This window comes from Mus caroli, unplaced genomic scaffold (assembly GCF_978045245.1).
Source record: "Mus caroli unplaced genomic scaffold, Mus_caroli_1 scaffold_10, whole genome shotgun sequence".
Classification (NCBI taxonomy): domain Eukaryota; kingdom Metazoa; phylum Chordata; class Mammalia; order Rodentia; family Muridae; genus Mus; species Mus caroli.
Genome location: NW_028227265.1, coordinates 58,194,705 through 58,221,957, shown reverse-complemented (window position 1 = coordinate 58,221,957; position 27,253 = coordinate 58,194,705). Strand labels below are relative to the sequence as shown.

The window sequence follows — 27,253 nt, the reverse complement described above, 5'->3', positions numbered from 1 at the left end:
CAAAAAACATAAATTGGGGACTGGAGATGCTCAAAAGGGACATGGGTTTGAATCCCAGCACCCATATGGCACCTCACAACCAATCCCAGGAACCTGACACCCTCTTCCAGCAGTCTCAGACATCAGGTGTGCATGTGGTGCATATACAGACATTTAGACAAAATACCCATGTACACAATTTTTTTAACAATTAAATTTAAAACACGTACTTTGGGTTTAGGTATGATGTCACAGGCCTTTCATCCTGGCCACCCAGAGACTGAGGCTGAGGCAAGAGGTTCTAAGTTCAAAGCCTACCTAGGCCCCTCAGCAAAGACCCTCAGTGACTCAAAATGAATATGACAGGCTGGGGATGTGGCAGTGACAGATCCTGTGTCCCTCTCACTGTACCAAAGTCATAAGCCTGAATGTACAGATACAGCTAGGTCCTGGTGTGAAGTGTGAAGTCATGTTCCCATTCCATGTGCAGTCAGTCTCTGCTGGTTCTCACCTGGGGAAACTTCTGTGTCAAGTCAGAAAATTGGTCATCCAAGTGGGCGCACTCCTGACTGACACCTATTGTCTGGAGGTTGAAGTGCTGCTCAGAGCCTTCAGTTCAAAGCATGACTGGGCCAAGGGTTTCCTTTTTGGTGGTGCTAGTAGTGGTGGTGGTGGTGGTGGTGGTTTGTTTTGGGTTTTGTTGTTGTTGTTGTTTTTAACACTGCTGGTGACAGAAATGCCGGGCCTGGAGCCACCCAGATGAATCTTAAATCTTGTGCTGCTGAACCGGCAAGGTCTATAGCTCACCTTTCTGGTTGGTTGGTTGGTTGGTTGGTTGGTTGGTTGGTTTACATAGTCTCACTCTAGCTGGCCCAGCACTCAGGGATCTGCCTGCCTCACCTACTGAGTTCAGAGATTACAGGCATGCACCACCACAAATTGTCTTGTGGGGGATTTTCCTTTAATTTAATTTTATCTTAATTTTAATGTTATTGACCTGCTTATTCTTGAGACAGGTTCTTACTAATATAGCTTTGGCTTGCCTGGATCTCACTGTGTAGACCAGGGTGGTCTTGAACTTACAGAGATCCACCTGCCTCTGCATCCCCAGTTCTGGAATTTAGAGTAAGCCACCACAGTTTGGGAACTGGTTGTTTGGTTTTGTTTCTTAAGAATGTTTCCACTTTGTGTATGTGCACGTAGGTGTATTTATGCATATAGTGGGCAGGAGTGTCCCAGGCTTTGCTGTTCATCCTGCCTCCCCTAGTTCTCTAGAAGTGCCTCACCTTCCTGCCCTTCTTTCCCAACTCTGGAAATAGGTAAAGCGGGAGACCCTGGTGGAGGTCTTAACCAAGAGAAAAACAGTTACAGTCAATGACAAACTCATCCTGCCTTACAGCCTCAGTGAGGTAAGTGTGAACCCAGGCCGGGGCTGCAGCCCTACCGAACCAGAGCCACATGCTCAGCTCCTACCAAACCACAAAGCAGAGGCAGTCAAACATTCCCTTCTTCTGCACACACACCAGAGAGCTTGATATATGAGTTGGGTACAGTATGAGGTTAGCAGTAATGCCTCAGAAAATACTAGAAATAACAACAGCAGTGTACCAGTCATGGGGGCATGGCCTCATGACTTAGAATAGAGATGGCTACTATAATTCACTTTTTCATTTACATTTATGTTAACTGCCAGCAGCTACTCTGTTTTTTGTTTGTTTGGTTGGTTGGTTTGGTTTGTTGTTTTAAATTGGTTAGAGACAATTTTTACTCCATAGCACAGGCAAGTCTTAAACTTGGAACAACCTTCAGGATGACCAGAGCATGCCACTGTGCCACACCACCCAGGCTGTCACTAGATAGCATTACTCTTCCTTGATCTCAGGCACTGCTGTCCAGGGCAGTGGTTGAAGACTGAGTAACTAGTAGGCAGACAGCAGGTAACCCCTAGATCCCTTGGATAACCAGATGAGGCCTGACCCAGGTGAGGTGCAGAGTCTCAGGATACGTCAAGGCTGATCACAAGTGCTCAGGGTTTTTAGAAGTAGAGTTGTTAACGTCTGCCATTTCTGATATAGGTAGCTCCAGGTATCTCAAAGTGTCCATAAGTGGGGAGGCAGGAATGGAATCTGAGGCATTCCTGGGTTTCCAAATGCTCAGTGGCCATGCTGCTCCAGCATGCTTTGAAACAAATCTGCCCTCCACAATTTGGTTTTGTAAATAAAGTTTAATTGACATCACCATAGTCATCATTTACATTCTGTTCAGTGCTGCTTCTGGCTGCAGCTGCAGTGCTTAATAGCTACGGCAGAGCCCTTCAGGGCCCCAAAAGTTGAGAGCACGAACCACTTGCCTTGTCGGGGAAAGAGATTACTGACCCCTGTGCTTGAGGTGGCCTTTCTGTGACTCAGCCCATAGGTCTCTGTTCCATCCTCTCCATTTGCTGTTGTGTTCTCTTCCTGGTACATTTCCGTTAGCTCTTGACATGTCCAGAGCAATGTGGCTTGCAAATTAAATTTGGATGGCACCAGGAAAGGACCTGATAGCAGGGTGTGGGAAGCTCCCTATAGGGACCCAGCCCAGCGGAATCAGCTTACATTTCCAGAAGGCACCATGGATGGTGAGATTTTGTGGGTCAAGATACCTCTTGACATGACTTGACCTCTCTGCAGTGCACCCAATCCCTGTGTGGCTCAGGTGTCCCCCAGAGAGACTGTGTGAGTGAGTGTCCCCAGCAGAGGCAGCATTCTGTGTGGTAACATTGCCATGACATCCAGGAAAATCAAAACCAGAGGGACATATCTGGCAGTTGGAGGCTGATGTCTGCATCCATGGGGAGAAGGACGGAATAGACACTCCTACAGGGGGTGTACTGAGAAATATTTCCTTGGCTGTTCTGCAGCCATGTAGGTAGCATGCCATGCAGTGTACCTGTACTGTGCTGGAGTCCCAGGCTCTGAGCCTCCACAGCTGCTGTGTCCTGGGGCCAGTATAGGATTAAGCAGACTTCAGCAGGAGGAAAGTGAAAAACCTGGTTGAAGGGTGGGGATGGCACAGTCATAACACACCTGTACATGAGGCCCCAGATTCAGAGCCTTATAACACCTGTGACAAGCCAGCTGTGCTGACATCCATCTGCAATCCCAGCCTATGAGGGGGTAGAGGCAATAGGATCAGTTGTTTAATTATCCTTGGCTACATGGCAAGTTCGAGGCCAGCCTGAGCTACATGAGACTTTGTCTATGAATATAAGACAAAACTAGGTCCTAACTCTCAGCACCATAGCCTGCTAAGGTCTCCCACCCCAGGTAAGACACCCTCTGTTCACAGGCCATAACTGCACGAGACTCCATGGCCAAGTCCCTATACAGTGCCCTATTTGACTGGATTGTGCTAAGGATCAACCACGCCCTCCTCAACAAGAAGGACATGGAAGAGGCTGTTTCCGTGAGTGGCCAGGCCCTGAGCTGGGCAAGAATAAACCCTGTTCTTGGGACAAGCCGTGGAGGCTAGGAACCTATGGGATCTCTGCAAATACCAGGGCTGGCAGAGGATTCTTATCCTCTACAGCAGCAGGTTTCAACCTGTGGGTCTTAGATCAGATATTTACATTACATTTCCTAACAGTAGCAAAAATTACAGTTATGCAGTAGCAGTGCAATAATTTTATGGTTGGGTCATCAGACATGAGGAACTGTAATACAGGGTCACAGCATTAGGAAGGGTGAGAACCTCTATTTTACAGGAACCCAGGCATCTTCACTCAGTGTCTGGAAGTGTGATAGGCTAGGCTTCACCCCTAGCAATGCTAGCATGTGGGCACCAAGCCGTAGGTTCCCCCCCCCCCCCCCCAATCACATTGGATATGTGCAGGCCTGGTTCCATCAAGAATTAGTAAAGGAGCCATTTGTAAAAAACAGCGGGTACCAAGCTGGTCAGGACAACACATCCCCACTTGTGCAGCCCCTCTCAGGAGGGCTAATCTTCCCAGGAGGCCCTGGCTATAACCATACCTGTCTCCCAGTGCTTGTCCATTGGCGTCCTGGACATCTTTGGATTTGAGGACTTCGAAAGGAATAGCTTCGAGCAGTTTTGCATCAACTATGCCAATGAGCAGTTGCAGTACTACTTCACCCAGCACATCTTCAAGCTGGAGCAGGTAAAAGTGGACATCTGTTCCCACCCCAGCCCAGGGTGATCCCTAAAAGTCAGTGGTGTCCCTTAGTATCAGCAGGCCAGGGCCTGGGTACAGCAGGTTCCCCAGACTCCAACACTATGTCCTTGAACTCGGTGCCATGCTCAACTGCCTTCAGCAGCCCCTACAGCAAGCAGCAGTGCACACATTCTGTCACGTAATTTGTGTGACTCTACAGGTGGTCAGATCATGCCCCCTGTGTTCTTCCCTTTGCCGTGTTAGCCTTTCTGAAGAGGCAGGATCCACAGGCATGGGAAGCAGCTACATGCACTTTCTGCAGCCATATCTGGCTCCTCTTAGGCTCTGACCACACCTACACTGTAACCTCCTCACCCCACCTCACCCCTCAGACACTAGCCTTCCCTGCTTTCTGTCTTTATATATTTGTTTACACTCCAGCCCTTGGTCAGCGGAGTTATACTGTGTTTGTTCACCTCTGCACTGCCGGGTAGTCTGACTTAGGAGAATGGCCACCATTTTCATCCCTACTCAAATGTCAGCATCCCATTCCTGTGTATGGCTGAATAATATTCCAGTGCATGGCTGGGCCATGTTGAATTCATGCAGTCACCCACAGATTTTATATTTTGGCTTGTAGACACATATGTACAAGTCTGGAGTCACACCCAAGGGGAAAAAGAATTGCTGGAGCCCGCCACCGCTTTCTAAACTGTCTGAAAGACTATCCTTCTGTCCACGGTTTATAGGGCATCATCTCTCCATTGCTCACGTAGCCTGCGGGGATCAGCAGGGCTAGACCTGGCTTTTCCTCTGGCATCATACACACTGACACACTAGCCCTAGCATCTTTCTGCTTTGCAGCAAAAGTTGAGAACCCAGACAGACACCAGCTTACTTGCTCAAATGGAGAAAGTTTCTCCTTGCCTGCTTTGAGACTGGGTCTCATGCAGCCCAGGCTGGCTTTAATCTCACCATTAGTGAAGATGGCCATGAACTCCTGATTCTCCTCCGTCAGACTTCTCTTGAGTGCTGGGTGACAGGTGTACACCACTCTTAAGTTATGCCAGTGGGACAAGAGTGAGCAGAGCCAGCTCTAAAGTGTGCACTTTGCTGGTGTCAGTGATGGCTGACTTACATGTCCTGTCTTCCCGCCCATGTCTCTGTTCTTTGTTGCATGCCATCTTTCCTTCCTGTGACTCGTGGGGGAAACAGAGCCTGAGAATGTTAGAAAGTTTACTTACTTTACCAGGTTGGAGCTGTTAGGTCCCTGCTTCATCAGGTGAAGTTCAAGCTAGAAAGCATGTGGCATGAGAAACCAGAACAGAGCTGGGATGGCAGGAACACTTGTCGCCTGGCTCTGAGGAGGCCAGGTGGGCAGGAATTTATCCTTGGGTATGTAGTGAGCTCGAGACCAGGCTGGGCTACATAAAAAAGCCACAGCGCTGTGCATTGCTCAGCACATGTGAACAGGTGTGCTTGCTTGGGCGTGTGTTCCCTTCCACAGGGTCAGACTTATCCAGGGATCGTGAACAGTCCGATGAGCTTTTTAGGTTTTCAATTTGTATATGTATGTACATACATACACACAAGCCCACGAGTGGAAGCTAGAGGACAGCTTGCCCCATTGCTTCTCTCTTTTTACCATGTGGGTCCAGGGAATCGAGTTGAGGTCATCAGGCTTGACAGCAAGTCCCTTTAACTGTAGAGCCATCTTGTTGGCTGCCAATCAACTTTAAGTGGAAACACCTCTTTCCACACATTATATCCATAGTGAAAATGTTTAGGCTTGTTATTCTCATGATTCCATCAGCAATAGAGCAGCCATCATTTACACTGCAGTAGGAGTTAAAGTAGATGTTAGGAGAACTGGAGGCGTGGCTCAAGAGTAGAGCCCCTACCTGGAATCCCCAGTGAGGGAATGGGGGCGTCTCAGTGGTGGTGCCTCTGCTGAACTTGTGCAAGGCCCTCAGTTCAACCACATTGTATGCAAGGAACCTCTTTCTGAATCCAAGGCAGTGAGTACCCACCCTCCTTAACATTCCTCACCTTGCAGGAGGAGTACCAGGGTGAGGGCATCTCGTGGCACAACATTGACTACACCGACAACGTGGGCTGTATCCACCTCATCAGCAAGAAGCCCACTGGCCTCTTCTACCTGCTGGACGAGGAGAGCAAGTGAGCGTCCCTGCCCTATCTGTTCCACCACATGCCAGTGTGGGGACAAGTCAGGTTCCCTGAGCTGCTCAGCTTCTCAAATTCATCACTTCTCCCCAGGGCTTGTCCAGCATGCTCTGTAAACAGCAGGCACATGGCTTACCTGTGCTGACTGCCTGTGCTAGCTGAGCACATCTTCATGGAATGCTCAGCACAAGCAGCTCACCATGTCCGGAGCAGGACTAGGGCTGGACAGAGACAGCAGTGTGTGCCTTGGAGAAAGGGAGGGCGGCATCTTAGTCACCCAGTTGCCCTTGCAGAAGTCAGGTGGCTTTGACTTGGTTGCTGTGGCTGTGATGACAAGTCTTTTCCCTCTCATGGTCCTGGACACTGGTATACTCCAAATCAAGAGACTGTCAGAGCCTTAATATCCCACTCTATGACAGGTTCCTCTGAAAACAACAGGAGAGACCAGAGGAGCTTCCCTGTCCATGGTGCTATCCTTATGCTGAGGCAGGAGGCTGCTTACCATACAAAGGCCAAGAAGTAGAGAGGCTCCAGGCAGTGGTGGTACATGCCTTTAATCCCAGCACTTTGGAGGCAGAGGCAGGTGTATTTCTGAGTTTAAGGCCAGCCTGGTCTACAGAGTGAGTTCCAGGACAGCCATAGCTACACAGAGGGACCCTGTCTTGAAAAAAGAGAGGGGGTGGGGGAGCAGGCAGGTGAAGCTCCTGCCTGCTGTGGCCAAAGCCCTAGTTTCCATCCCTAGCACCACATAATGTACTTGTCCTTCTAGTACCTGAGAGATGGAGACAGGAGGATCTGGAATCCAAGGTCATTCTTGGGTACATCTTACATCAGGGCCATCCTGGGTTACATAAGACCCTGTCTCAAAAACAGAAACCAAGAGAAGGTGTAGAGTCCCAGAATCCCCTGCAGCTTTTTATCCTCAGCATCCTGACTTCTCCCACAAGACCCAACTCCTGAGAGTCCTAGCACCCTGCTGCAGACCCTGTACCTTAGGCCACATCTCCACCCAGAGAAGCAGAGCTCAGACAGGAGAAAAGGAACCAGACTTAACCAGCAGCTGCACAAGCTCCTCTGTCTGCAGCACCTGAGAAAAACAGCTAGGAGCCGGTGCTGTGGCTACCTGCTACAGCCATTGTGATAGGGCAGTCACGTGTCAGGCTGCGGAACATTTACCAGGTGTGGTGTATTGTTGGGCAGCAGGGGCAGCAGGCGTCCACTGTGCATGCAGAAGTTAAAAACCTCTTTGTTGGCTTGTTTCTCTCCTTCAGTCATGTGCTTCCTGAGACTCAGATCATCAAGCTTAGCCACAATTACCCTCACTTGCTGAACCATCTCACTGGCTCTGACTTGAGTTTCCTGAAACAGCCATGTTAACATTTATCACTGCAACGTTTTCTTTTTTCTTTTCTGTTTGTGTGTATGTATGTGTGTGTGCGTGCGCGCATGCATGCGGCAAAGGCAGTGAGGGCCCAACTCCCAGCCTGAGTGGTTGTGCCTCCCCTACCAGACAGACCTCCTCCCTCACCCAGCTATGGAGCCCCAGGCATCTGCCACACATCTGGCACTGCCTGTGTTTATAGTGAGGCTGGGGCCAACAATGTGTGCCAAAAGCCAGGGCAATGTTTCCCTCCCTGGGGGCAAAATAGCCAGGTACAAGGAACCTCTTGCTTGCTCCATCTGCCTCCCTCCAGGGGCAGAACAGAGCCTGGTTTCACCTGTTAGACCATGTTCATGCTCCCTGTGGGGAGCAGGAACCTGATGCCATAGCTCCAGGGCACTTGTCCAGGTACACATGGATCTAAAGCTAGAGGCTCCAGTGTGGAATCTGAGATGCTGCATGAAAGATTGATAGAAGCTGGGGGCTGGAGAGATGGCTCAGCGGTTAAGAGCACTGACTACTCTTCTGAAGGTCCTGAGTTCAAATCCCAGCAACCACATGGTGGTTCACAACCATCCGTAATGAGATCTGGCGCCCTCTTCTGGAGTGTCTGAGGACAGCTACAGTGTACTTACATATAATAAATAAATAAATCTTTAAAAAGAAAAAAAAAAAAGGTTGAGAGAAACCAGCAAATCTGGTCAGCAGTGTAGGGGAAAGCAAAGGCAGCCTATCAGGGTAAGCAAGGGGCCAGGAGGCCCAACACTTTGTTAACCCTGTAGTCCCACATTTGCCACATGGATGTGTCCAGTCTGTGGTGAGAAGCTTACAGTTGGCCAGCTCAGTCAGTTAACAATGGCTGCCAGCAAGCCTGAAGATCTGAGTTCAATTCCCAGGGTCCACATGGTAGATGGAGAAAACCAACTCTTGCAGGCTGTCTGAGAGTGTGTGTGTGAATGGGGGGCTCTTAGCTGAGTGTGTCTGTGTGTCCACTCCTATCCACAGCTTCCCACATGCCACAAGCCACACTTTGTTGGCCAAGTTCAAGCAGCAGCATGAGGACAATAAGTACTTCCTGGGCACACCAGTCCTGGAGCCCGCCTTCATCATCCAGCACTTCGCGGGCAGAGTGAAATACCAGATCAAGGTAGGCTCTGCCCAGTGCCCACACTATTCTCTGACCTTTTGCTGTTACTCAGTTGGAACAGCATGTTCTGGGGTGCTTGCAATCATCCCAAACCTGAATACGAGTTGAGCCAGGACTACAGAGTGTTACTGAGACCCATCTGGGTACAACCCTGTCAGCCCTTTACTCCTGGGGCATCTATGAGCTCTGAGGGGTGACCAACCACTTCCACCTCACCAGGACTTCCGGGAGAAGAACATGGACTACATGCGGCCTGACATCGTGGCACTGCTAAGGGGCAGTGACAGCTCCTATGTGCGCCAGCTCATTGGCATGGACCCGGTAGCTGTGTTCCGCTGGGCTGTACTACGGGCAGCCATCAGGGCCATGGCTGTGCTGCGGGAGGCTGGGCGCCTGCGTGCAGAGAGAGCGGAGAAGGCAGCAGGTAGGGACTGAAGAGCTGCCCTCCCTGGTGCCAACCCTGGAAACAAGCAACATAGTTGACAGACAGTTACAGCTCATTCTAAAGCTGAGCATAGCTGCTTGGGAGGCAGAGTCAGCACAATCATGATTTTGGGGCCAGATTGAAAAGTTAGTGAGAATCTGTTTCCAAGACTAAAGAGGGCTGAGGTACAGCTCAGCAAGTAGTGCCCCTGCCCAAAATTCCCCAGTGAAGAGCTGGAGGCATGACTCAGGTGGAGACGCTGCCTAGAATTTCCCCAGTGGAGGCTCAAGGGCAAGGCATAGGGGTAGAGTCCCCCAATGAGGGGCTGGGGCTTGATTGGCGTAGAGTGCATGCATAGCATGTAAAAGGTCTTGAGTTCAGTTCCAGTTTTCTCAAAAGAAGAAAAGAATTGACTGCTTAGCAACAGGCCTGGTGTTGTGGGAGACCTTGACAAACAGTGTGTGTTCACTCTCCCCCGCAGGTATAAGTAGCCCTGCCACTCGAAGTCACATGGAGGAGCTACCAAGAGGAGCCAGTACCCCTTCAGAAAAACTGTACCGGTGAGCAAGACTTCAGTTTGTTCCACCCCCAACCCTGTGAGGTGTCATTGTTTATACTGTTGTGGAGCCTTATACTGTCAACCAGGGTCCTTATGGCCGAGTAAGCCCTCGAGTGGCTGAATGGACTCAAAAGACCCAGAACAGAAAAGCCCTTGCATGGGCCTTTCTGTACTCCAAAAGGCGGGTCCTGGGATGGCATCTGCATTGGGGAGGAATAGTGAGCACAGAGGATGCTGGGGTTTAGCCTTGACAGGAGTTGGAAGTTGTTAAGAATTAGGGATACCAGCCAGGCGTGGTGGCGCACGCCTTTAATCCCAGCACTCGGGAAGCAGAGGCAGGCAGATTTCTGAGTTCGAGGCCAGCCTGGTCTACAAAGTGAGTTCCAGGACAGCCAGGGCTACACAGAGAAACCCTGTCTCGGAAAAAAAAAAAAAAAAAAAAAAAAAAAAAAAAAAAAAAGAATTAGGGATACCTGGTAGGCAAATAAGAACACAAATGAGATATAATGCTGACAGGCTGGTGTTTTGACATGTGAGCTTTTGGAATTTGGGAGTTAGGGTGCTTATATAGAGTTGATTTAGCCCTAGTTTTTTATGAAATTATATAAGAAAATTGGGTTATAAAATTTATGGGGGGGTGGGTAAACGCTTTTTTATTTTTTTGTGCTAACATTTTTTGTGATATAGAGTAAAATAGATTTAGAACAGAAAAAAAGAAATTACATAATTTTCTATATAAAAATTTTATAGCAAGCATTATTTTTTGATTATTAGCTTTTGGTGAGGTTGGGGCAGCAATATTGTGGTTATAAAGTTAGTATTTTTTAGACATATGTGAGATAATACGGTTATATAAAAGAGCAAACATAAGGTTACATTGCTGACCCTGCAGTTTTTATAATTTTTGGACCCTACTTGCTTGTTTATAAAAATAGTTTTATTTAATTTATATAGAGAATTTTTAGGGGGCTGCTACCATTGTTTTTAAATTTAAGGAACCCATTGCTAATTTTTGGGAAATATTTATATATTATTTTATTTTTAATTTTATAATAAAAATTCTTTATTTTAATTATATAGAATTGAGATTAAGACTGGGGAACAGCTGCAGAATTATTTATTTTTGCTTCTAGCTTTAGGTTATTTTTATTTAGAGCAAGTGATTATATTTTTTTGAATTTATGAATGGCCTCTTTAATATTAGCAACATTTAATTTTTAGATATTAAGCAGGCTTCTATTAGATTTTTCCAGGTCACTAAATACTGGCTTAATTAAGGAAGGAAGGAAAGGAATAGCAAATAGATAAAGGAAATATTAAGTATTAAGAATAATTGCAGAAATGACATCACAAGTTGCTTGCACCAAAGAAACAGATCTTGTGAACTCTCAGTACTCACTCATACTGGGGCTCACAAGAGGCCATCACCTCGCACTTTGAAACATGGTACCCCTGGCAGGCTTTTCTTTTTTGTCATCAGGAATCCCAGGCATTTTGAGCTTAATGTGGGGATGTCTCCAACAAGAGGATGTTTTCAGTCCCCTGACTTGAGGAGGGTAAGGGACCTTTGAGGCTGCAGAGTAACACACTGAGGAAGAGGGAGGCCTCACTATGAGCCTACTGGACTCTGCCTCCAGGGCTGAGGAGAGCAGGGATCCTTCTTCTCTTGTCATTCTCTTGCCAGCTGAGTAGCTTCTGCTAAGCTTTTCCTTCACAGTCATTGAAGAGGCACTTAGTGAGCCTAGGCAGGGACCTGGGTCCTCCTCTTGGCTCCAGGAGGGTATAAAAGTGTGTATGAGCTGAGCCAAGAGTACCAGCCTATGCTTGTACCTGATTGTGGGGCTGAGGCAGAAGATTTGAAAGACCAAGGCTGACCTGGGCTGCAGAGGGAGACCCTGCAGACAGTAAAAGGTTGGGAGTGTGCATCTGTGTTGTGGCGCTTGCCTCAAACAAATGAGCCTCTGGGTTCACTTCCCTGAATATCACTTGGCATGTGGCAGGTCAGCCATGCTCAACAGTTGCCAGAGGAAGTTCCAAGTCAGGAAAGCCGTGTCCCAGCAGACTTGGAGCAAGGCAGGCATGGTTGTACACATCTGTCTCCTAGCTATGCAATAATAGCCTAAAACAGAAGGGTTGTGACTGAGTCCATCTGGGCTGCTGAACCAAATCAGGAGTTAGGAGCCTGCAGGACCCATGTAAAGGAGAGGCTTCAAACCACAGTGTCTCCATGTGAGTGGCCCATACCTGGCCAAGCTGTGTCAGTGCTGTGTGTCTGCTGGCTTCACTGAGCTTCTCCCTTGCAGCTGCACAGGGCTAGACTTCTCCTTTGAGCGCTCTGAGGAGCTGGATGTTAACGCTTTTGAGGACATCATGGCTTTCTATGAGAGCAGGAAGTAAGTAGCAGCCTTCGCACCAAGACCAGGGAGGCACAGGCCAGGGCCACCATCTGGGAGCTCAGAGCAGCATCCTTCCTGGGGACACACTGCCACATTTGGCCATGTCAGGGCATATGTGGGGCTGGTAGGAGCCCCTGCTCTGAGCTTTCTAGACAGGAAGGCTGCGCAGCAAGTAAAGGAACCTATTAACCCAGTGTCACCCATGTCGTTTTTTGCTCTTGTGCCTCCCTGGAGGGCGAGGGAACGGAGGTAAGTATGGCATCTATCAGGGCACGAGGCATGGTGCATGTATCACAGTATGGGGCTGCACACAGGGCCACCTTCAGGTCAACTGTCAGAGCCTAAACATGCTTTTAAAATAATGGGAGTGAGGCTGGCAAGATGGCCCAATGGGTAAAGGTGCTTGCCACAAGGCTAACCCACCTCATTTGAATTTAAGAATTCACATGGTGAGGGGAACCTATTCTTGCAAGTTGTTCTCTGACCTCTACACACGCACCCTCATACACACATACCTGCATCCACACACATGAATGTGCCCACACACATGAACTGTCACATGCACACACAGACACAAACACGTACACACGTACCCTCAGACACATGCGCACAAACATATAGGTAAATACTGAAGAGCAAGTGAGAATCAGGGCGAAGCTCAGTAGCAGAGCAGCTGCCCAGGGTGCGTGGGCCTTGGGCACCGTGATGGCAAACGTGTGGGCACAGAAGTGGCTCAGTATTGTTGCAGAGGACCCACATGCCAGTGTTCTCGTGGGCCAGCTCACAATTATCTGTAGTTCCATTGCCGAGTATTCTGACCCTCTCTTTCAGCCTTCATGGTCACCGCACTCATGTTCACAATCCCATACATATCTACATGCTTATGCACATAGTTAAAATAAATTTTTAGTGCCAAAAGTACCAAACCCTAGAAAGAACAGTCAAATGTCCTCATGTCTGGACACAGATTGGCCCCTTGGGGCTAGAAAGAGGAAGCTTAGCCACCAGCTGAGAAGTACCAGACAATGAGGGGATTCTATGGGCTCCAGGGAGGTCAAGACTGAGCCATGCTCTGCAGACCCAGCCAATTTCACACAAATTACAAAGCTCATACATACAAGATCCCAGCTGGCCGAACAGCTCAGGAGAAAGGTGCTCGCTGCCACACCTGACGCTCTTGCATTTGCTCTCCAAGTCCCCACATGATAAAAGGAAAACTGGCTGCTTGGAGCTGTCCTCTGACCTCCACAGGCTGTGGCATGCCCCCACCCCAAGATATAAATAAAAGCCACTTAAAAAATAGAAGACCGGGGCACCTGAAAGATGGCCCACAGTTGGGAGCATTCGCTGTTGATCTAGAGTTTGGATCCCAGGACCCACATGGGCTATTCGTAAATGCTAGTCACTCCAGGTCTGAGGCACACAGCATCCTCTCTGGCCTCTAGTATAACTTAGCCCCTGTGCACATGCAACCACCCATGTATATGATTATGCACACACACTCATATACACACATGTGCACACACACATAAAATTCTTTATATATATATGGGAAGGCAGATGTTAATTCTGTAAGTTCAAGGCCAGCCTGTTCTTCATATCAAGATCTATACCAGCCAGGGTCCTGTCATAAGCCCATGGTCCCCTGAGCTTAGGGACAGTAGATGTTCCTGACCCAGTCCTCTCCCTCAGGAAGGACATAGTGGTCACCCACACTCCCCTTCCTCAAATGCATGTTTTGTCTCCTGTGGCCTTAGGACACCCTGATGGGCACTAGAGCCCCAGGTGGCGGGATACGTTCTAACTGTTCTTCTCTCTGTCACTGGGTCCCCTTCTGTCCCCCAGCGATTTGCATAACCAAATCATCAAGAGCCTCAAAGGACTGCCATGGCAGGGCGAGGACCCAAGGAGGCTTCTCCAGTCCCTCAGTCTGCTCCAGAAGCCCCGCACCTCCTTCCTGTGAGTCCCCCAGCTCCTGCCAGTGCAGCAGCCACCACCGGCTGCTCCTCCTTCACATGATTGGTCACTAACACTCCCCCATCTCCAGCACGGCCTCACAGTCCAGCCCTCAGCCAGCTGCTGCTGACCTGCCCTAATGTCCCTGCCAGCTCCCTGAGCTGAGCAGTGCTCCTCTGAAGAGATTCCTGCTCTTGTGCTGACCAAGTCCTTTCCTCCCTGGCCAGCTTGCAGAGCACAAGCCTCCATTGCCTGGCCTTTTCCTGCTCTGACCTTGTTGTGAAACCCATGGAAGCAAGGAGCATGTAAAGCTGGGACCAATCGTAGGCAGGGGCCCCACTCCATCCCTGTCATAGTTCTCTGAAAGGGGATGAGAAGTCTCAAGAACCCTTATGCTGACGTAGCACCACTGAGGTGACCTGTCAGGGCTCCCACAGGGTCTCACCATGTTGTCCATGCTGGCCTCCAACTCTCTGGGCTCAAAGATCCGCCTCCAGGTGGATGATCTCTCAGCACGTGAGAACGCTTGTTCCTCTGTTCCTAGCAACAGTGTTGACTAACTTCCTGGTATTCCAGCTTGAGGATCCCCTCCTCTAGCCTCCATGGGCACTGCACTCATGTGTGTGCACACATTTATACATACTTTAAAAAGAAATCTTCGGAGAATCCTCCTGCCTCAGCTCTAGGAGCAGCTGGAGCTGCAGGTACTTGCCACCGTATCCAAACGTGATTTTTACATGTTTCTCTGTTGCTTTCTTTTAACCCACATTGAGATGCAGTTAAGGGCTGGGGTGTGGCTTGGAGACAGCAGAGGTTTAGCATTCACAGCCCTAAGGCCTGAAAGCTCCTGGCCACATGCATGGTGAGCAGGGTTCTTGTGTGCTCTAGCTTTCCACACCATACCCAGATACCGTGGCACTTGCCCAAGCACACGCAGCCTGAACAAAGCGAAGGCAGGAGGATTTGGGTGGGATGGAAAGGAGGTATTGCATGCCTATCATCCTGGCACTGGGATGCTGGAGGCTGGAGGTTCAGGAGTTCAGTTATCCTCAGCTACATAGCACATACAGGCCAGCCTGGTATACATGAGTCCCTGTGTCTTAAAAGAATTTCACTGTGAGACCACCAGAGCCCTGGAACAGGGATCTAGCCTCAGTTTTCCTTTCCAGCATCAGAAACCCCAGAGCTGGGTGTGGCTCTGAGGCAGTCCATCTTCTCAGTACATGGAAGGCCTTGGGTTCCATCCTCAGCATAGCATACTAATAATAAATGCCCTGAAGATGATTCCATGAGGAGCCAGTAGGCCTTGTTCTTTGTAGGTCTCTGCTGCACCAGTGGAAAGCTGACATAGCATAGGGTCAGTCGCTCAGTGCATCAGGGCACCTCAGGTGCTGTGTGCTTGGCTGCTGGTTCACTTTCTCACTGCTGCATATATCTGGAGCCTCGAGCACATTCTGCATCCTCAGATGGAGCAGAACCCTCAGTGTGGAAGGCTCTTGGGAGGCTAGGGAGTCAGTGGCGGTCTTGCTGCATTTGTCCTCTCTCTGTCTTTCTCTGAATCTAACCCACAAGGCGTGGCTTGCTGAACTAACAAGACCCCCAGTCCTGTTACCCTCACATTCACACCATTTTTAATATTTTGACAGGAAGAGTAAAGGTATCAAACAAAAGCAGATCATTCCCAAGGTAAACCCGCACCTGCAGATGGCGCCATCACACATGGCTTGACCTTTCTCAAGTCACTCTGAGACAGGGAGGAGGGAGAGAATCACTGAGCTTCTGGGACCTCTTTCCTTCTCCAGCTAACTCTCCCTCTAATACAAAACTTGTGGCTCAGGTGGGGAGCCCTTGCCTAGAATCCTCCAGTGAGTGGACTGGGGGCGTGGGTCAGGGGTGGAGCTCCTACCTTGTATCTCCTAGTGAGGGGCTGGAGGTGTGTGGCTCAGGGATAGATCCTCTGTCTAGGAGTCCCCAGTGGTGGGGGGATGATATGCAACCCCTGCTTAGCCTTTATCAGCCCTGGGTTCCCAGCACTGACATCAGATCCCTTTCCCTACTGTGACCTTGTAGTCGGTTGGGGTTTCATCAGGGTTGGACCTTCGTGGGCTCCTTTGCCCAGGAGCAGCTGAGATACTCTCGGGAAGCTGCAAAGCAAGTGGGGGGAAGGAGCCAGGCTCCTCTCATCTCAAGTCTGCCCCGCTAGTGTTCCAACTTGACCTCTGAAGGGTCCTCCCCACCCTAGAACTGGTGCTTCCCACAAGCCACCCAGCATGAGTCGAGTGCTGCCTGTGCAGGCCTGGGCAAGCGGGAGTGCCCTGCAGACTCTCAGTCTAGTTTTAGACACTATCTCCCCTCAGTGTTCACAGTGGGAAGCTCCCAGAACCTTTGGGCAATGGGGGTATGCAGGCACCCTCTGTCTACAGAGCCCAGGCACATCCCGCACAGGCTCCGAACCTTCTCTGGAGGACTTAGAGGCCCTACACAGTGACTTCACTGTGCATGCCACTGTGCTGTGTTAAATATGGATGAGACATGAGAGTCTGTGACAGGGTATAGGGCATGCACTTGTCCAGCAATCTGGAGACAAGCCTAATAGCTATGGTCATCAAGAGCAAACAGTATGGTGCAGTATGGAGGTTTTGTTGGTTTTATTTATTTATTTATTTATTTTGTTTGTTTGTTTGTTTGTAAAACAAATGTAAAATAGCGTAACTCTTGTCCAAAATTCTGTAGACCAGAAGCAGCTGAGATTCTTGACTGTTTTTAAGCATTCTGAGACATTTAAATATGTACAGTGAGGTGTTTGGGATGGGATGCAATTTATGTATGGGATGTGTTCACCTTAGACTCATAGCCTTCAAGTAATCTGATACAATATCACTAATCCTTGTAAGTCCATATGTGTGTGCCCAAAAGACTTATCATATAGGGGCTGATGAGATGTCTCAGAGAGAAAAGGTGCTTGATGCCAAGCCTGACCACTTGAGTTCGGTCCCCAGGACCCACATGGTGGAAGAAGGGAACCAACTCCTGCAAGTGGTTCTCTGCCTCTGCACATGCACATATACAGTACAGTTTTTTTAAAATAAAGTTTTATTTTTAAAGTAAAAGGTTGGGTATTGCAAGTGATAGATGTTTGTTGTTCCTTTAGGAAGATATGAGGCAGGGGACTTGTTAGTTGCAGGCAAGGCTACAGAGCAAAACTCTGTCCCATAAATGAAAAGTTGAATGCAAGTGTAGCAACCACCTTGCGTGTGCCTGGAAGCATGTGGGAGACGGAGATGGAGATGAGGAGCTCGAGGCCACCCTGGGCAGGAAAATCACCATTGACTTGAAAGCATGTTGGTTTCAGTTTAGGGTACAAAGGCATGGAATCCATATGTCCTGGGAGCTGGTGGCTTTTGGTATAACAGACACTTCATCTAGACAGGCCCCTATCCTGACTCACTGCCATGGGAGATGTGGTGGGTCCTGTCTGTCACCAGCTCAAGCTGGCATGTGAGATCTGATGGACTTGAACCCTGGTCCCTGTCCTGAAGGTGAGGGGTGTGGAGGAGCGGGAATGGCAGGCAGTGGCCTGTATCCAGGCCATGCTCTCCTCAGGAGCCAGCGGCCCCTGTAGGTTGTGGGGAGCAGGCCCAACCCTGTGTGTCTGTCCTAGAACCTACTGGACTCGAAGTCCCTGAGGCTCATCATCAGCATGACACTGCATGACCGAACTACCAAGTCACTGCTGCACCTGCACAAAAAGAAGAAGCCACCCAGCATCAGTGCACAGTTCCAGGTGGGTGTTGCAGTTCAGCAGGGCCCCTCCAAGTCAATTCTATTCCAGGCCCCAAAATGTGCTTACAGGTGTGTGACATTAATTATGTGCAACATCATCCCTGTCTGAAAACCACCAAGATAAAAAGGAAATCATTAGTTAGCAAGTCAGTCACCAGGGCTGTTGAGCCATGTTCTGAGGCCATAATTATCTTTTTTCTTCCCACTCCTCATCCCCAGGCTTCCAGGAAACTCAGAAACATTTTTGTTGTTGTTTGTTGAAATAGGGTCTCAGGTCCTCCAAGTTGGCCTCAGATAATCAATAATGCTCTTACCTTAGTCTCTCAAGTGTGAGCTATATCTTTTTTCTTACGATGCTGGGGATGGAGCTCAGGGTTCTCCCACTGATCTGTGAAGGCTGAAGATATAACTTATGGTAAAGTGCTTGCTTGGCATGTATTCAGCCCCAGCCCTGCAGAAACAGAAAAAGAAAGGAAGGGGAGACAGCAGCTACCTCCATATTCCCCTCCAAGGCACTGAGGTCTTGACTACTGTTTCACCCCTGCAAAGTGGCAGCTGTTTAGCCCCCCACCCCAAAATAGTCTTTGGTCAGCCATGGGGCCCCCTACAGCTGGAGTTGCAAAACCTTTGGTTGGCTCCATGCAGCAGTGATGTCCTAGTCCTCCCCGCTGAGCCACACACCTGGTCAGCAATTCCATGTGTATTCCCTCTTCCTCTAGACATCTCTTAACAAGCTGTTGGAGGCACTGGGCAAGGCAGAGCCCTTCTTCATCCGCTGCATCCGCTCCAATGCAGAGAAGGTAAGTACAGGTCAATGAGTGCAGGACCCTGTGGGTCCCATGGAATATGAAGGGGTCAGACCTTGGCCCCGGGCTGAGGACAGGAACTGAGACTAGCACTCAATGGAGAGAACCTCTATCCCACAAGAAGCCCCAGGGGCCATCCACAGCACCATGTAAGCTAGGTACATACTTGCCATTCCAGCACTGAGGATCTGAAGTTCAAGAATATAGAGTATAGAAATATAGAAAGAATATAGAGTAGCCTACGCTACATGAGATCCTGCCTCAAAAAACAAAAGAAAAGAGAAGAAAGATTGAGGCAGAAGAAGCTTTGGCCACCAGAGGTGGCCAGGTGTTGAGTTAGGGTTGGAGGAGATGGTCCGCTTGGTGACCCTACAGAGCCTCTGAGCATTCTGTCCCTTTGCAGAAGGAACTTTGCTTTGATGATGAGCTGGTGCTGCAGCAACTGCGCTACACAGGCATGCTAGAGACTGTGCGCATCCGGCGCTCTGGCTACAGCGCCAAGTACACCTTCCAGGTAGGCCACCCACAGCTGCTCCCTCTGCCCTGCAGGGCAGGTCTCCTCAGCAGTCCTGGCTTCTACAACCAAACCTGAAGATTAATGAGCTGACACCAATCCTCAAAGTCACAGGTGCCTTTGACTGAGCATCTTCTAGCCTGATGTTTTGACATGTTTTGGGTTTATTTGTTCAAATCTATTTTGTATATGTGTATGTTTACATACACAGGTCAGAGCACATTTGGGGCAATCAGAGGACAACTTTGCAGGAGTTGGCTCTGTCCTCCCACCATATGGGTCCTGGCTCTTGAAATCACGTTGTCAGTCTTGGCCATCAGCACCTTAGCTACTGAGCCTTCCATCTCCCTGGCCCCAGTGAGAGCGATTCTAACAGTGTTATGGTCAGTGGTGCCCAGGAACAGGCAGGACCCTTGCTCTGCCTCCATTTACTTAAAAGACACATATCCATTGGACATGGCAGCTCTTGTCTCAGCCCTCAAGAAAGGCAGGCAGGAAGCTTGCTTACTGTGAGTTCCAAGCCAGCCTGAGAGACAGAATGAGGCTTTCAAAACAAAACAAAAACATGTAGTGGCTGGGGCTGTAGGTCAATGGATGTACATGGGGTAGGAAGTGTTGTCCTAGCCACAGTCAGCCATGCAGTGCCACTGCCACCACTAAAATGCCTCACTCAGGCTGGGAAATGCCTTAGTGGGTAAGTGCTGAAGTAGAGAGTCCTGACCCCTCATAACCCCCCAGCTTACTGGAAGTCCAGCCTCAGAAAGCCAAGTCAAGGATCCCCATAGCAACCCTGCTATTATCGAGACCAGCTCAGGGTTTGACTGAGTGACCCTGACTCAAAGAATAAGGTAGAAAAGCCAAGGAGGATGACTCCCTGCAATAGCCTTGGGTCTCCCTCTGTGTTGTGCACATGGCTGTGCATCCAGACACAAAACCGTGATACACATAGCAAGATGGGGAAAGGAGTAACAAAATACTTTTTTTTTTTTTTTTTTTTTTTCATTTTTCGAGACAGCCCTGGCTGTCCTGGAACTCACTTTGTAGACCAGACTGGCCTTGAACTCAGAAATCCGCCTGCCTCTGCCTCCTGAGTGCTGGGATTAAAATCGTGCGCCACCATGTCCAGCCAAAATACTCTTTTGTCTGCACTGGCTTGAAACCAAGTAGAGTTCTGTCACAGTTACTTTCCTGTGATTGTGATAAACACCACGATAAGCCACCATAAAGGAAAGGGTTTTGAGTTGGTCTTAGAGTCAGAGGCCATTACTCTGTAGTGGTAGAGTGAGGTGTGTCATCAGGAAGGCAGGGAGCACACCAAGGGGCTCCTGAGCCCACCGCCATGAAATACCTCCTAAGCCTTGAACCAGCTGGATCTGTGTTCTCATTCAGACCACACATATCCTTCACAATGCTGGTCTTTCATGCCTTGTGCCCTCATGGTTACATGCCTGTCTGATATGTAAACTTCCACTGAATAGTAGACTAACAGCCACAGAAAAAGAAAGATGGGGAGATGTTCTGCAGTGAGGAGCAGTTTGGGCTTGCAGGGGAGCTGATCTTGGATCCACACACCTACATATGGTGGTTCATGACTGCCTGTCACATCAGCTCCAGATCTGACGCCCTCCCCCAACCTCCAAGAGCACTGTACTCACATATGCGTGGGGGGGTGGGAGGAGCTGGCTGACCATACCTGAGGCCCAGGTTCCACCCTCATGTTGTTCCTTAGAACACACAAGAGAGGGGACCTGGTTGGCCCTACTCATGGAATGACTACAGCTACCAAAGGGCTTACTACACTGTCCTTCCCTGCCACATGCTAGGACTTCACGGAGCAGTTCCAGGTGCTGCTGCCCAAGGATGTCCAGCCCTGTAGGGAGGCCATTGCTGCCCTGCTGGAGAAGCTGCAGGTGGACAGGCAGAACTACCAAATTGGGAAGACGAAGGTAAGCACCATCACACTCTTGGCTGCCATTCCCGACCCACTTGCACCCAGGTAGGACCTCACTTTCATCAGCACCCCACACCGTGCTCCACAGGGTCCAGGGCTCTGCAATGAAGCTCTGTCTCTGACACTAGAATGGGAGACCCAAGACTAAGTACGTAGCACACTGGGCTCTTTCACTCCCTATTTTGGGAGTTGGAGGCAAGGCATCACTTCCTCCCTGGCTCCAGTTGACATCAGAAGATGGAGACATGAGGGAGGATCACATGACAAGACAGGCCAGCTCCTTCACACCCACTCAGCAGTCTACAGGAACCGGCAGGTCCCATGAGAACCACATTTAATCTCTTCTTTGGGAGGCACCAATGGAGTCAACATCTTCCACTGGGCCCCACCTCTTGAAGGTTCCTCAGCTCAGTGTCACCACATTGACCGAAGTTGCCAGAGCAAGAATGTTAAGGGATGAGCCATGTCCAGACCTCAGGTCAGCATGAGGCCAGTTCCTTCCTTGTGTCTCTCAGAGAGTGTGTCAGTGGCTGCCATTAAGCATCACTCGGCTGCACAGTTGCAGTTAGTTCCCTGACAGTTCCAGTCCCAGAGTGAGTCACCTGGGAACCCAGGAGTTCCACTCTTGGATGTGTGCCCAAGAGAACTGAGAACAGATGTTCCCAAAAACACTTGCACAAAACCGTCCAAAAGTGAACACAGCTGGAATGCCCATTAGACTAGGTAAGCAGAGTATGGTCTGTCCATAAAAAGGAGTAAAACTGACATACTACAGCATGTGTGAGGAGACATGAGTGATAGAAGCCATCTGTGGAAGGCCATTGGCTTTGAGGTCCCTCTTATATGAAGTGTCAGAAGTGGCACATATAGCAAGACCTTGTCTCAAACAACAAAAAGAAAGGGCTCAGCCGGGCGTGGTGGCGCACGCCTTTAATCCCAGCACTCGGGAGGCAGAGGCAGGCGGATTTCTGAGTTCGAGGCCAGCCTGGTCTACAAAGTGAGTTCCAGGACAGCCAAGGCTACACAGAGAAACCCTGTCTCGAAAAACCAAAAAAAAAAAAAAAAAGAAAGGGCTGGTGAGATGGCTCAGTAAGTACTTGTATAATTCATTCATGCAAGTATAAGGACCTAAGTTTGGATTCCCCAGACCCCACTTAAAAAACCTGGGTGGGTGGCACATGCCTGAAATCCCAGTGATGGTGGAGCCAAGGCAGGAGCCAACTCGGTGTGCTTCAGCATCAATGCAAGACCCTGTCTTAAAGCATAAGGTATGGAAGCCGCCTGGTGTGGGCCTCTGGCCTATGTACACAGTAAATGCTATTTTACATGGATTCTACTTCCATATATTAAACAATCCCTATTCTTGCTGATGAGCACACCTGAGCAGTCAGGAAGAGGAGTACAAGGCCAGCCTTGGCTACATAGTGAGTTTGTAGCCAGCCTGTGCTACACAAGAACCTAATTGGCAAAAGCAACATAATATCAGGTCACTGAAGTCACAGCTGTAGCTCCTGACTACAGGAGGGGGTGGCTAGGTGGCCCCTCCTGCACAGAGGTCTGTGAGATTGGACAGGCACACTACGTCTCCCTTGTCCCTGCCTGCAGGTCTTCCTGAAGGAGACAGAGCGGCAGACCCTGCAGGAGAAGCTGCATGGTGAGGTCCTGCGCAGAATCCTGCTGCTGCAGAGTTGGTTCCGTATGGTGCTGGAACGCAGGCACTTTGTGCAGATGAAGCATGCTGCCTTGACCATCCAGGCCTGCTGGCGGTCTTACCGTGTGCGCCGTGCACTGGAAAGGACGCAGGCAGCTGTGTACCTGCAGGCTGCCTGGAGGGGCTACCTGCAGAGACAGGCCTACCACCACCAGAGGCATAGCATCATCCGCCTGCAGAGCCTCTGCCGTGGCCACCTGCAGCGCAGGAGGTGAGGAGAGCAAGGCTTCCTTCCCATCCTGGAGCATTCTAGAAGCCCAGAGGGTCACTTACCAAAAAACTGCCAAGATCACTAGTACCCAGCCAGTAGAACCTAGGACCTTAGTTAGGGTGTATGGAAGTGGGGAGGGCCTGGCCACAAACAGGCATCTGTAGGCACAAGATGGGGAAGGTGGTTGATTTAGGCCTGGTAGAAGGATGGCTGTGACCATCTCAGTGTACCTCTCCTCTCCCCTCCTGTGATCCATCCTGAGCACCCAGCCTTGCAAGCTGGGAGACCATCACTACCCAGGTGGATATCAGCTGGGTCTCTGCGGGTCTTGGACAGCCATTTGCAGTCCAGAAGTCACACAGGTGTTCATATCTGATGTAATGACATGTCTTTCTTCCCACTAGCTTCAGCCAGATGGTGTCAGAGAAGCAGAAGGCAGAGCAAGCCAGGGAGGCGGCAGGAGCAGAGCTGTCAGAGGGTGAGCCTGGCCCTGTGGCCGCTGGGGAGCAGCTATCTGAGCACCCTGTGGAAGACCCTGAGAGCTTGGGTGTGGAGGCTGAAACCTGGATGAACAAGTCCCCAGACGGCATGTCACCTAAGAAGGAGACACCCAGCCCAGAGATGGAGACCGCAGCTCAAAAGACAGTGCCAGCTGAAAGTCATGAGAAAGTCTCCAGTAGCCGAGAGAAGCGAGAGTCACGGCGGCAACGAGGGTTGGAGCATGTTGAACGACAGAATAAACACATCCAATCCTGCAGGGAAGAGAGCAGCACCCACCGAGAACCTTCCAGAAGGGCAAGCCTGGAAACAGGGGAAAACTTCCCTGTGGGCACAAAGGGACCCAGAGAAGATGGACTTGAGGCATGGACTGAGACCACAGCCCCCTCTAGTCCAAAGCAGGCGCAGGTTGTGGGAGACCCACCTGGGAGTCCCAGTCCCGTGCAGAGGCCCACCACCCTGGCCCTAGACAGTAGGGTTAGCCCAATGCTCCCCAGCAGCTCCCTGGAATCCCCCAAGGATAAGGACAAGGATGAGAGCAGCACCAAGGCTCAGGACAAGCCCGAGAGTCCCAGTGGCTCCACCCAGATCCAACGATACCAACACCCAGACACAGAGCGGCTGGCCACTGCTGTAGAGATATGGCGAGGCAAGAAGCTTGCAAGTGCCGTGCTGAGCCAGTCCCTGGACCTGAGTGAGAAGCACCGGGCTTCAGGGGCAGCCCTGACTCCCACAGAGTAAGCCTATCCATTATGCAGGGTTGAGGGCACGGGGGTGGGCAACACCAGCTCAGGGCCCCAGGGCCATAAACAGGTGTGACCAAGATTGCCAAATAGGGACATGCCCTGCAGAGTTGAACACAAAGGGCAGAAGAATCTTAGGTCCAGGCTGGAGTAAGGTTTGACCATCCCCACCCCTGCAAACATAGTGTACCTGCTTGGCAGTCTGTAAGAGGCTGGCTGTGGAAGCCAGGACCCTGTGAGTCCTCCTTCCCTCCCTGATTCCTGGGTCTCAGTTTCCCCTCCATGACTGGAGCTCACTCACAGAATTCTACCCATGGCTTATAAAAAAAGGCACCACTGACTGCACCTATATGAACTGATATCTAGGGACCACATCACTAGCCCCTGAGACCTGTGCTGGACTGAAGGAAGGGAGTGTGGAGGCAGAGGCAGGCTGCCTACACAGGACCTCTTGGTTGTGGTACTGACAGATTGAGTCCGGGAGTTGTCTGTGGGGACATCCTGTATCAGAATGTTGAAAGTTCTCACTGGCCCTTCCCATCACATGCTAGTAGCCTGACAGGTCAGTGGTTAGCAGGATGGAGGGTCAGTGGATGATGGATCTGACAGGTGAATAGGTATAGAGATGATGGGTCAGAGAGATAGAAAGATGATGGACTAGTAGGCTGGTAGGTGGTGGATGGAAAGTCAGGTTGATTGGAGATGGACAGGTCCCTGGATGATGAGTAGATGGGTGGATTAATGAACAGGTGGATGGATGAGAGGATGGATGAAACAAGGGATAGATGCACGGAACCGTGCATAGCTCTCTTAGCTCTCTGTGTGTGTTTGCTGGGGTGAGTAAGACTAACCCTACCTGGGTGAGAGCCACTACACTGGGTCTGAGACCTCTGCATGGTGCATGCTAGTAACACTGTGCTCTGTGTCTCACAGGGAGAGGCGCATCTCCTTCTCCACCAGTGACATCTCCAAGCTGTCCCCAGTCAAGGTACAGGTAAAGCTGTAATGCCCCACACACATGCATTCATTCATACATTCATACATACATACATGTACACACACACATACACATTCCCCCCAGCATACACGTCCTCCCCGTAAGCACACACACACGTGTATACACACACACACACACACACACACACACACACGCTGATCGATCTTGACAGTGTATACCTATCATCTTGACACTTGGGAGGCGGAGCAGGAGGGTCACACATACAAGCCCACATGCTTCTAGCAGCCTGACAGCCTTTCTCTAAGGGTAAAATGAGAGGCTGGTGGGATGGCTGAGTGCTTAAGAACACTTGCTGCTCCTGCAGATGACACAAGTTGTGCTCCCAGCTCCCATGTCAAGTGACTCCCAATCTCTGGGGATCTCCTTATGACCTCCGTGAACACCTGCACACACGCGTAATTTAACAAGAAAAATCTTTGCCAGGTAGTAGTGGCACACACCTTTAATCTCAGCACTCAGGAAGCAAAGGCAGATGGATCTCTGATTCTGATGCCAGCCTGGTCTACAGAGTGAGTTCCAGAATAGCCAGGGCTACACAGAGAAACCCTGTCTCAGAAAATCAAGATATAAAATAGAATCATTAAAGATAGAAAACTCATAGTGGTGTTGATGGGTGAAGATGGGGAGGTTTGATCCATGTCTGGGCCCCAGCTGTAACTCACTCACCCTGCCCTCCCTACACATATCCCTTGACAGACTTCAGCTGAAATCGATGGGGACTTTAGCAGCAAGAAGCCATCCATCCATAAGAAGAAGTCAGGAGATCCATCCACTGGTCCTGATGCAGGCCTGTCTCCAGGCTCCCAGGGTGACTCTAAGTAAGTGAACAGGGCACCTCCACTAGAGACACCCAGGGCCCCGCCTCAGCTCTGCTCAGCTGGTTGCAGCAATGAGGCTCCCATGTCAAGTGACTCACAATGAGGCCCATTGGGCTCAGTAGTTGTTTGAAGCACAATTCCAAACAGCCTTGCTGAACACCTGCCCACTAACCTTTCGCACCTGGCTGGCCACATGGTGGTGGTGCCTCAGGAAGCCACAACCAGGCCAGGTCTTCTGCTCTGATGACACAGATGGACGAGTCCGCCATCTAGTATTGCCTATGAGGAAACACCATGACCATGGCAACACTGATAAAAGGAAGTGCTCTGCTCATACACAGCCCAGCTGCCAAGGTTGCCAAGGCCACCCTGTCACAGCTGGGTGTACAGACGCGTGCCTTTAACCTAGCACTTGGAGGGTCTCCGAGTGCCAGGGCAGCCTGATGTATATAGTAAAACTCTGTCTCGAGGGAGGGGGGGAGGAAAGAAGGAGAGGGAAGAGGAGGGAAGGAGGGGGAGGGGGAGGGAGAGGGAGAGGGAGAGAGAGAGAGAGAGAGAGAGAGAGAGAGAGAGAGAGAGAGAGAGAGAGAGAGAGAGACTAGAGAGATGACTTCATGGTTAAGAATACTTGCTTCCAGAGAGATGACTTCTTTGTGGTCAAGAGTATCTGTTTCCAGAGGGCAGGCATTCAGTAGCACCCATATCTGGTGACTCAGTCTTTGTCACTGTAACTCCAGAGGGATCCTACACCCTCCTTGGGCCTCTGAAGGTGCTATACTCACATAGTAGACCCCCACAGACACATGCATACCCATCAATAAAAGTTAAAAAGAAACACTTGTTTTTCCTGCAGATCTGCGTTTAAGCGGCTCTTCCTGCACAAAGCCAAGGATAAGAAGCCCAGCCTGGAGGGTGTAGAGGAGACAGAGGGCAATGGAGGGCAGGCTGCACAAGAGGCCCCAGCCAGGAAGACTCTAGACGGTTGGTTCCCCTTAACCTCCAGGAGCAGTTGCCTGGCCGTACC

General features: G+C 50.1%; 1 protein-coding gene across 14 annotated transcripts in view; it reads left to right on the top strand.

Annotated features, from left to right (window-relative positions):
• Myo9b (myosin IXB) overlaps positions 1 to 27,253 on the top strand; it is an 86,548-nt gene that overhangs the window by 50,679 nt on the left and 8,616 nt on the right. For 6 of the 14 annotated variants that reach the window (XM_029480415.2, XM_029480418.2, XM_029480413.2 and 3 more), the window contains 19 exons: positions 1,299 to 1,388; positions 3,307 to 3,423; positions 4,001 to 4,135; positions 6,186 to 6,307; positions 8,700 to 8,841; positions 9,061 to 9,265; positions 9,747 to 9,825; positions 12,128 to 12,217; positions 14,066 to 14,179; positions 15,823 to 15,862; positions 17,838 to 17,960; positions 18,679 to 18,759; positions 19,169 to 19,279; positions 21,103 to 21,225; positions 22,836 to 23,152; positions 23,557 to 24,387; positions 25,327 to 25,387; positions 26,108 to 26,229; positions 27,083 to 27,210. In XM_029480415.2, the coding sequence (XP_029336275.1) occupies positions 1,299 to 1,388; positions 3,307 to 3,423; positions 4,001 to 4,135; positions 6,186 to 6,307; positions 8,700 to 8,841; positions 9,061 to 9,265; positions 9,747 to 9,825; positions 12,128 to 12,217; positions 14,066 to 14,179; positions 15,823 to 15,862; positions 17,838 to 17,960; positions 18,679 to 18,759; positions 19,169 to 19,279; positions 21,103 to 21,225; positions 22,836 to 23,152; positions 23,557 to 24,387; positions 25,327 to 25,387; positions 26,108 to 26,229; positions 27,083 to 27,210 (3,031 nt within the window). The remainder of the gene's footprint in view (positions 1 to 1,298; positions 1,389 to 3,306; positions 3,424 to 4,000; positions 4,136 to 6,185; positions 6,308 to 8,699; positions 8,842 to 9,060; positions 9,266 to 9,746; positions 9,826 to 12,127; positions 12,218 to 14,065; positions 14,180 to 15,822; positions 15,863 to 17,837; positions 17,961 to 18,678; positions 18,760 to 19,168; positions 19,280 to 21,102; positions 21,226 to 22,835; positions 23,153 to 23,556; positions 24,388 to 25,326; positions 25,388 to 26,107; positions 26,230 to 27,082; positions 27,211 to 27,253) is intronic. The other 8 variants (XM_029480423.2, XM_029480419.2, XM_029480422.2 and 5 more) reach the window with 4 other exon arrangements.